Source organism: Lonchura striata, chromosome 8 (genome assembly GCF_046129695.1).
Source record: "Lonchura striata isolate bLonStr1 chromosome 8, bLonStr1.mat, whole genome shotgun sequence".
Taxonomy (NCBI): domain Eukaryota; kingdom Metazoa; phylum Chordata; class Aves; order Passeriformes; family Estrildidae; genus Lonchura; species Lonchura striata.
The window spans coordinates 21736553-21747267 of NC_134610.1; the positions used below are offsets into that span (position 1 = coordinate 21736553).

Here is a 10715-nt window from a genome sequence, read left to right on the forward strand (position 1 = left end):
GACATGTGCATGTGGAACTGTGAGGGAAATTTAAAATGTAGGATCACTGTAAGACAGGGTGAAACAAACAAGGGACTTTTTTTTTCCTTAGAACTTTACTGCCCAGAGTTCCAAATGCCCAGCTCTCCATAACTCCTGCACCCTACCTCTGCATACAGCATAAGCCAGAAATTTCTGCATTCTATCACGCTAAGAGACTTAAGTCTGTCTTTCTGTCCTCACTAAGTGGTGGAGCAGCTCTTCCAGAGGGAATACAACGTCCAGAGCCTGACTCCTTCTCTCTGTTCTACAGTGTGAAGCTGGCATCTGGGACAGGAACTTCTCTCTTCACCTTCTCCAGAATCATGGGCTGGCATAGACCCACATACTATAAATTCTTACTTTTCAGCAAAACATAAATACTTCATAACAATTATCATAAGCCCCTTTTCTTCAATCTCTAAAAATACATCTCACTGTTTTACTTTTATTTGAACAATGCTAATAATTTCAGTTCAGACCATTACCTGGCCACATCCAGGGGCAGTACATAAAAAGGGTTTGTCATCACTCATATTCCACAGGTCGTTGTGCTACCTGTATTAAAATTAGAATGTAGCAAATTTTACAAATAATGCAACAAATTATCAATACATCAACAAGATATTTTAATATTCTATGGGCAAGAATTTCTGCCTTCTGACTATAGTAATATTCTAAATACCCATGATTCAGCATATGGATTTCAAGCTCTGTTAGGAAGGCATACAAAATCCACCACAGCAGTTTCTGAAGACACACCTCAATCAGAAATCCACATATTCACATGTAACATGACTAACTGCAAAAAGTATTCGACAACGCAGTAAGAACAACTTGTCACTGAAAATAAATACGTTGTAATAATGATCCAATTCTCAGCTAAAAAGAGGTCATAGCAGCAGACAACACCATGCAGTCAAGGTTCTGGTGCCAACAGATGAAGAAGTAGTGTTCATTCCTTAGCCTCTACACAATCCTTATTTAAAGCTCACCATTAGAGGTAAATTAGCACATAGCCCTTTGTGTAAACTGTTATGAATTTAATTACAAAAACATGTACTTTAGTAATGTTTCAGCTACTTAACTACTGAAAGGCTAAAAATACTTAATAAAGAAGTAAGATATTAATGACATTTGGTGCTATTTTGAATACTTACCCCACATACTAATACACATACCTGCCAGATTTCACATATAAACCTGTTTCATAGGGCAAACTATCGTATCCTCCTTTTCATGGCAATTAACTGTAACTAAAAGAAGATAATAATTACTACGCATGCTAAAAAATATAATACTGAATGATTTTGTAAAGATAAATTATTAAATGTCCACTATTTACCCATGAAACACAACAGTTTTTCAAATAAATTGTTTGCTTCAATACATCCTCTAATTAGTTGTGGCACCTGTAGCTTTACCTTGGAGGAAATACATTCATCTTTAAATGAGTATTTCTATGGAGAACTAACAGTGTTCGTTCTGAACACTATTTAGATTGATGAAGCAAATAAATATGAATAAAGATGTTTTAATGATTAACGATCATAGGCAGAATAAACCCATGTCATCCCCAGCACACTGGCCATGTAGAGCTGCATGGACTCTCAAACGGTCTGACCACCCCAAGAATGTACACTTCTGGTACACATCTGGGCACTAGACACAAGACTTAAGCATAACCAAATAATTTCAGACTTATTATCTCAGAGATCTGTAGGGAATACAGTATCTGATCCTTCTGGCTGTATCTATACAGTAAAAAAACACTGTGTATAGACTTTTTTGGATATTCCTTCAAAGAGGAGGCAATCCCAGCAACCTTGGTAATGTTCACATAACAGCAAAGAAAGAAAAACATGGCATGCAGGAGATTCTAAAATGTCACTTCTAAATATGTATGTTTCAAGGAATGGGGATACTGAGCTGAGATCAGAAGTCAAGAAGAGACGAATGGCTGCCAGAAACTTCAGTCTTTGGCATTGACAGCTCAGGGAAACACATCCCAAAGAAAGGATGCCAAAGTAAATCAGGGATGAAGACTGTCTGCAAAGAGTTCATAACCCGTCTCAAGTTTCTGAAGGAATTAAGTGTTTTTTTTTAACTGTTCAAACTGTGAACTTGGTACTTTCACTAATAAGGAATATTAACAAGATTATGGGCAAGTCTGAATCATGACTAAGGCTTCAGGGTAAGAAATAAGATCTATATCATGACACTTTAAGAGTATATCCTCACAATATATGGAACTTCAACAGAGTTTAACAGCTATCTGACTATTATTCAGCTATGCAACAATCTCATTTCTTCAAATGCAGACTCAAGCTAACAGAGTTAGTCTTGTTTAGATCTCAAGAGGAATTAGCTTTTTTGAATCTGTCGTCATACAGCACTGTACTTATTTAATGGCTACATATGCCACCATATGCCAATATACACATAAGGATATGTATTATGTGTAGACAAGTAATACCCATATAAAAAACATCCAACAGTGGAAGAAACAATTATGATTTGGGGTTTTTTTAATCCAAAGCATGAATATTTTTATTAACTGAAATGCATGTAGGACATTTTTTTCACTCTTACTATGTCTTGTCATACTCAAGTGAGATGAAGTTTCTGAGCATCTCTCTAAAATCAACTCCCTCCATGCTGCCAGTATTTTTTGTAGGTGAGAAGATGTAAATTTTTTAGATCCGTTCATTTTCTCTTTTCAAGGAATATTACTAAATCTTGTATTTGCATGTCAAGTTTTCATCTGGTTCCATGTCTTAGTTTGTTAAGTCTGTGAATTTTGAATGCCTGATAAACAAGTAAGAAAATCAATCCTTGTGAAAAAGAAAAGCAGTGCTGTCCTTCTGGCAAACTTACTGGAAAAAAGTTGGAGATAAATTCATTTCCTCATCTTTGTAACATTATTTGACTGCAGGCCACATGGAATTTTGTGAAGTAATCCCTTGTAAAGAGATTCCAGGTAACATCTGAGGAAAAGAAATTATGTTGAAGCACTGAAATTTTTGCACCTAAAAGAAGTTCACTTGCATTCTAAGCAAAACCTTGGACATTTTAAATCTAACCAGAAACTAGATCTGACAGGATGGGAAAACAAAGGGCTCACATTCATTAGTGCAGCCAAATTGGTAAGAACTGTATTTACCTATTACAAAGACTTGCAAGGCTTGCACTTAGAAGAAAATAACTCCATGCAGCAGTGGAGGCTGAGGGGCAGCTGGCTGTCAAGCAGCTTTGGGGCAGAACCTGTAACTCCTGGTGGACAACAAACCCTACACAATTCAGCATCATGTCACTTGTAACACTGAAAGACTAGGATGAATTAACAAAGGCCCAGCAATGAGATGAAGGGAAGTGATTACTGCCCTTTATCTGCTACTCTAAGACTACAGCTGAAGTGCCATATCCTGAGCTGAGCCCCTCAAGACAACTGATGATCTGGAGAGAAAACATCTGGAGCCTCATCAAAACAGTTAGGAGGCTGGAGTATTACATAACAAGAAGAAGCAAAGTTTGTTCAGAATGGTAAGGATCGGCTTGCTGTCATGAACTACCTAATGTACTGTTATAGAAAAGTCAGATCCAGACTTAAGGTAGAGTATAATAAAAGGATGAGATGCAACATTCATGAGACACACCAAGAAAGTTAGCAGGAAGTGTAGAGCAAGAGTATTAAAACAAAATCACACAGTGAGGGTTTGCTGAACACTGGAACAGGTTGTCAAGCAGGGCTGTGGAATCTCAGCCTTGCAGAAATTCAAATTTTGACTGGAAAAAATTATGTGCAATCCAAGCTAACTCTGAAATTCAAAGCATACCATAAAGATATCATAGCAAGGAACAGAAGTGAACAATTGCAATGGACAATCCAAACTTGGGTAATGTTCTGACACCTTTAGAAGACTCTGTGTGGTCAAAAACCTGTTGCTGCTACAAAATACAAACAAACACCATCCTTTGCATCCTCTTTTCCTTCTGGACTGCATGTTGCCTGACAGGCATAACAAAATTAACAGAGAGAAGGCAAATTTTCAGGAAAAAATGTTGGTAATTGCCACTCTAATTTCAAAGGAGTCTCTGTTGTAGACTGACTGCTCAAAGTGAGAATATGACAGTAAGAAAGAATAATTTATAAAATACCTTTCCTCTGAAAACCAAAATAGCACTTTAGATGCCATCTTGACAAATATGTTACTTACCCAAATTAGAAATGTAATACATGAAGCGATAACCCTGTCCCTAGAGGAGTTAGAGTCACCCTGGACTATTACCTAGGCAACAGCTAACACCCTGTCCCAGAGAAAAAAAGACAGTTCCTGAAGGAATCCAATGTGAATGTGAAATTCCAGCCTTATCTCTTCAGATAAGAACATTCAGTGAAATGATTCTCACTGCAGTCCACTGAACTGCAACTTGCTTCTGTAAGCTCCAAACTCTACATTCCTTTCAGTAGCATAGAGAAATCCATATGTAGAATTCCAGTCACACAGTAACAGCATCAGAGCTGAACACAAGAAAAACTTGAAATAATCTTTACAGTATAATCAACTTCAGAACTAAAATCACACTAATTATCTCACTTTTTTTGGTGTTTGCTCTGCACTTTCAACACAGAAGTAAAATACATTCACATCATGCCTATTTAAAATGTAGCAAGACTCTTTCATGATGCTTGGAATGCAAACGGTACAGTAAACGATATAAATAAGTATATACTCATCTTTAAAATAGATGTAATATGGAGAAATAAAAATGAGCTTCCAAACAATTCACTAATATTTATGGCAATGTGCTTATTTAAAAAATAAAAATGTCTCCATAAAATGCCACATTAATATGTATCTAAATGTGCTACAAAAATAGATTCAACAATTACCTGAATATTTTCATAAGATTTTAATTAAACACCTTGGGTACACTTGGTGGAAACTATTAGTACATAGTCTGAAGCTTGCTTCCAAAACCTTTCAGAAGACAATTTTACAAAGAATAGAAGCCTACACTGACTTAAGCCATGTCTTGTTGGCTTATTTAAGCAGTAAAGATCCTTTTGTTTTCTCTTCATTGCCTACAGGAGCATGGAAAATACAACTGATACTTTGTTTCAAGATTTTTCTACTGAACATGTAAGCAGCTGTTTAAAATGTACATATACCAAGAGTCCTTGCAAAAACTTCTTCAAATTTGCTGAGAAAATTCTTCATATGTACCTAGTAAAGAATCATCAGACTTACAGCTAAAGCCTCTACTATACCTATAGAAAGCAAGGTGTGTGCAAAAAGATGTCCACGCACAGAGCTTCTCACAGGCTGTGCACTCTTACCCTGTGATTACTTATTTTAGTAAGTTATTTTAATTTATGTTGTATTGCACTGTAGCAATAGAGATTGCTCTCCTGTAACATCAGGACTGACAGAAACAGCACAGAAGAAAACTGCCAGAACTGAGCACTGAAAAGACAGCTATGAACACACATAACCCCACACACAAACAAAAACTGTAAAACCTTTGAAGGACAGCATTCTTCTTCTCACCAACATGCAAGAAGAGATGCATATTTTCACAAGTGTGTCACCCTCCTAAACTGGGCAGTCCAAGATGATAATCTGTCAGCCTACAGCTACAGCAGTAGCTCATTTATCTCCTACTGCTTAGGTGAGAAGCATACCCAAGCCTTGCAGCTACACTGACCACCTGCATGTGGCTCCAACCCAAGAAACATCTGCACCTTCTGGTTTGAGAAAGATGAGAGTTGGACAAAAACTGCAGCATGCCATTGAGACAAGCAAGAATGATATTAGTCCATCAGCAATCAGTCTCTGAGTCCAAGCACTCCAAAGTGCTTATGTTATAGCACCATTGATGCATTTTCCTACGGATGTTTGCATTTCCTCAAGACTGGCCATGTCCAGTCAACATTTCCTTTTATTCATGACACTGGATCTGGGATTGTGCCCCCTTTTACTGCAAGATACAAAGCCTTACTGTATAGAGTACTGTTAACTCTTACTAAACTTTTCTGTTGATCTCATCATAGTGTATAATTACTTTGGGTAATGTAAGATTTTACTTTAAAGCTTCACTTTATAATAGGAAACTGAAGCATAAAAGAACCAGGTCAAATTTTTTAACTTTTATGAACTTTTAAGAGTTTTACTTAAGAGTACACAGTTATTCAAAGTAAAGTGAATGGAACATATTTGCCACAGTAAAGAATAACATTCTCTTAATGGTTACCTGGAGAGCTGAATTGAGTGTTTTGCTTAGCTCCTTCCAAGATGTCTTTAGATGGGGGGGAAGTAGCTATTTCTGTTTTCTAAATTTAAACTCTTCAGAATTAAGAGACGGCTTTTTCATGCAACCAAACAATAACAAAAATCAAAATGAACATTGTGTCTTTATACTTTCAACACTTGCATACAGCATTCACATCATAAATTTTAATCACTTCCAACATTTAAAGAGTCTATCTTTATTTCCACAATTTTCTATACATGTAGATATGCAAGTCGTGATTTCAGTAAAAATCAGAAGTTACTAGGTAAAATACACCACTTAAGAAGTGACGTAATTTTGAAAAAAAGTAATCTGCATTTTAAAAGGAAGAAAAACCCAGTGATCTACTTACCTAGAGGGACTGGAGATATATTTTCTGTTTCCTATAAAGCAAAAGAAGAAAGGTGAAGCAAAACCAGTGTAATTAATACTTGACCACTTCAGGACACTTCCAGAAGTGATCTGACTGTATTTGTGCAATGCTATCAAATTTGACAGTCCTAAAAAATAAAACTGAGCAATGAAGGAAATGGAAGAGATAAAACTTGAAAATTTAAAACATTCCTCCTCATAATGAAAGTGGGATTGGCAGAAAGTAACCTTGTAGATTCTGCAAGAAAACTATAAACTCTAGTCCAGAATATTTAAAGTTCATAAATACCAATAGCTGGCAAACAGAAAAACAGGAGCTCCTTCCTCACATTATGCTGCTAGCAGATTGAATTTTTTTTCTTTTAAAAAGTTAAATGATAGGCATTTTTTGCTGATATTATTAATTAACTGCTAATATCTGATGTCTAAAGTTAATTCCATACCTTCCACAATTTGTCTAAATTCTATAAAGGGCAGCACATCTGGACAAGAAGAAAAGATGACTGACTTAAATTAAGACAAAAGAAAGGATGACTGGTGTAGCAAGTTCCAAAAAGAACAAGACAGCCAGTTGGATAGATAGGATAGACAGTCACATATACAGAAACAAAGCAATTAAAATCCTTCAGCTGCAGGAGTGATTTCTTCCACAGGAAGATGCATTTCTGGCAAACAGAGAGCACGAATGGGATAAAGAAAGGTCCTTAGGCCTAACATTTCCTGTTGGCTGAACATGGTGGCTTCTAATTCAACCCTCTGGCTTAAGTATTTTTCAGAGACATCCCTGATCTTTCTTTAACTTAATAAAAATTCAGGTTGTGTGAATACAGCTCTTGTAGATAAGCAAAATATCAATGAACCTCATAAAAGAAATATAGAGCGATTAATATTCCTCCCATCTTCTCACAATTTGCTTACAGAGATATTAGGCCTTGCTTTCCCCAGTTCATTTAACTAGGTTTGAACATCTTCAACCTAACAAACATTAGAAATCCAACCTCGTTTTTCTACACTTGTTTCAACAAAACTAAAAAAACAAGCTTAACAAAAAGTTACTTGCTTTTTACATTTTCTTAGATTACAACCCTGAAGTCTAAAATTGAATGAATTAATTAAGAATTTAATTCTAAAAATCTTGAAATATAACAAATATCTCACTACAGGATTCCTCTTGCTTATTAAAACAGAATGATCTTTTTTTTTCCTGTAAGCACTTACATAAATGATAATTGGATTTACCTAGGAAGGAAACACAACATATTGCTTGGAATGCCATGCTTAAGAAAGGCTCTCATCTGAAGTGAAGCTAACAGAAAAGTTCTCAGGCTTAACTGAAGTTGACACTCAACAAAGCTGAAAACAGTACAGCATAAATGTGGGAGAAAAAGCATTTACTGCATAATTATTAAATATTGATCAATATTTTTGTCACTATTTCCAAAGACTCCTTATAATGCATATTTTATGTTAAACAAATACAGCTCAGTTATGCAGAAGAATGGTAACCTGAAATCTACTCAAAATTAAAATAAGAGTTAAAAGTATTGAATCACATTTGCTCCTTTGAAGATAGAATATGCATAGTTTTTAAACAGAAACTCAAGACTATGTTAAGAAGCCATTAAGAATGTTAATCCTATAAATAACTTTAAATTAGGATACCTTCACAAAGGTAAAAATATACATTAAGTTTAAGTCAATGAAGAGTAGAAGAAAAAAAAGCTGATGACAGAAAAGGAATTTTTAGCACTAGGCCCATTCAAAATTTAATAAAACAAGAATGAAAATAAAAGCACAGTTCATGCTGTACAACGTGGTCACAAAAGAAAAGCAGCATGGAAAGCAAGATTATTAATTAAAGTATGTATGATGAAATTTAAGATCTTAAAGTATCTTATATTAGATACAGCACAGTCTAGAAGTTTCTGGAAAAAGACCTACCAAACACATTGATATTTCTAGAATTCAAGTCAGGGTAGAAATATCAACTACACTGTGAAGAAGATCAAAAGCTCAACTACTTGATTAAGCATTAGCATACAATGTCAGTACTGAAACATAAAATCCCAGTGGATTTTTAAAAGAGCTGCTTCACTTTGTGTACACATTAAGGTCTCTTATTATTTAACAATTCTTTTGAAGCATTATATAACAACCAGACCCTGACAAAATTATTGTTTAGTTTTTTACCAAGACAACTTGACAATTTTGATTCTGGATTACATAATTATAAACACTTCAGAGTTAATTCAAGTGAATGCCAAACTGGACTAGAGTTTGTCCCTCTGAAATTATATCCACTAACAGACAGCAACCTGTTTCAGCAGATGGCTGAAGAAATTCCACCTGGAACACTTGCAGAAGACCAGAACCACAAGGACTGCTTCGATCCTATCAGCTCGTGCTGAATTTAATATCTAACCAGACCTAGCAGACTTATGACCCAAACTTCAGAACATTTGTTTTTATTACCTCTTATCCGGCTTTATGCTCAGCAAGAAATGTGGATGTGACATTCACTGCCATGAGTAGAACATGTCAAACAGAAAACAAAACCACTGTTTTAAAAGGTGGTAAATAAAATACATTTCAGCCATATTTGTGGTCACTGTTTGGAAATCAGGGGATGATTCAGAATGTTGAGATTATTCAAAATTTTCATTTCAGTGCAAAGAGAAAACAGATTACAATATCACTACTGGAAGATAAACAGATTACAGTATCATTACTGGAAGATAAACACTTCTGGGAGAAAAAACAACAGAACAAAAATCAGATGAGGGACACAGACTGCATGGACAGGGCATAAATACACACTAATGGATCTCCTTCCAAGAACAGGGATGCAAAAACGCTGTAGAATGAGTAAGACTGCAGAAGCAACATGGCAGCACATATTTCCCCTAACTCTAAACGTGAGGTTACATCTTGACATAAAACATTTCTGCCTTAAACACCATGCAGCTATCCCTAATTAAGAGTCTGTGACATGTTTTTTTTTTTTTTCACAGGAAAGCTTCAGAGACCTTTTATTTGACAACTCGAGAGGCATTACGCACAATAACAGCCAAAGTCAATGAGGCAACCTGTGCAGGAGGTTCAGCTCCGTGGCCAGATACCAGGCAGGCCAATACCGGGCGCAGCAGAGCTGCTCTCACCCCCGCCCCGCATCCCCCACACCCCAACCCTTCTCCGCACCGGCACGGGCCAAGTTCTCCTGCAGAGCCGAAGATGGATGCAGAGGCCTCCTCGGAGCAGAGGCGGCGGAAAGGCGAGGCCCGGCTGCCCCCTCCTCCCGCCCGCCGCGCCGCGGGCCGGGCCCGGGGCGGCTGCCGGCGCTGTCCCCGCGGGGCAGCCGCTCCCGGACGCGCCGCAGCCCGCTTCAGCCACCCACTCGTCCCGGGCCGCCCGCCGGGCCCTACCTGCGGGCGGGTACCGCTGTCCGCGGCGCCGGCCGGGCCGCCCCGCCCCGCTCTAGGGGCGGCGGGAGCCGCAGGCCGCGCTGGGGGAGGGGGCTGCCGCGGAGAGGAGCGGCGGCGCCATGTTACTGCCTCCCGGGCATCCCCCGCCCACCGCCGCGCCGCGCCGCTGCCGCCCCGCCGCCCCCGCCCGCCCGGCGCCGCCGCAGCGCGGAGGGAGGAGGAGCCGCCGCGCCGGGCCGGGCCGGGCCGGGCCGTGTTTACAAACTCACCCGGAACGCGGCCGGACCGCGGTAAAGGCCGGGTCCCCCGCGGGCTTCCGTCACCTCTCGCGAGAGCCGCGCTGACACCTCCGCGGGGCGGGGCGGTCACGCGGCGCAGGGGCGGGGCCAGCGCGGGGCCGGGCCGCGCTCCCCACAGCGACCCCGGCCGGGCCGGCCAGAGCCGGGCCGGGCCGGTCAATGCCGAGCCGGGCCGGCCAGAGCCGGGCCGGGCCGGCCAGAGCCGTGCCACGGCGCGGCCGGGCGGCGCCTCGGGCGCACTCGCCCGGAGGGCACAGCGGGCACAGCTGGCCTGGCGGGGCAGGATTGGCGCGGCCGCGGCGCACAGGAG

The 10715-nt window shown here is 39.5% G+C and overlaps 1 protein-coding gene across 14 annotated transcripts in view; it reads right to left on the minus strand.

Moving 5' to 3' along the window:
• ATF2 (activating transcription factor 2) overlaps positions 1 to 10471 on the minus strand; it is a 48312-nt gene extending 37841 nt beyond the window's left edge. For 4 of the 14 annotated variants that reach the window (XM_021552462.2, XM_021552461.2, XM_021552452.2 and 1 more), the window contains exons 1-4: positions 10376 to 10471; positions 6665 to 6695; positions 1200 to 1274; positions 507 to 576 (exon numbers count right to left, since the gene is read on the minus strand). In XM_021552462.2, coding sequence (XP_021408137.1) covers positions 507 to 554 — 48 coding nt within the window. In that variant the 5' untranslated portion in view covers positions 555 to 576; positions 1200 to 1274; positions 6665 to 6695; positions 10376 to 10471. Of the gene's footprint in view, positions 1 to 506; positions 577 to 1199; positions 1275 to 2895; positions 3006 to 6664; positions 6696 to 9156; positions 9204 to 9882; positions 9990 to 10106; positions 10223 to 10375 lie in introns of those variants that run through there. The other 10 variants (XM_077785062.1, XM_021552460.3, XM_021552458.3 and 7 more) reach the window with 10 other exon arrangements.
• Positions 10472 to 10715: the final 244 nt, after the last annotated feature.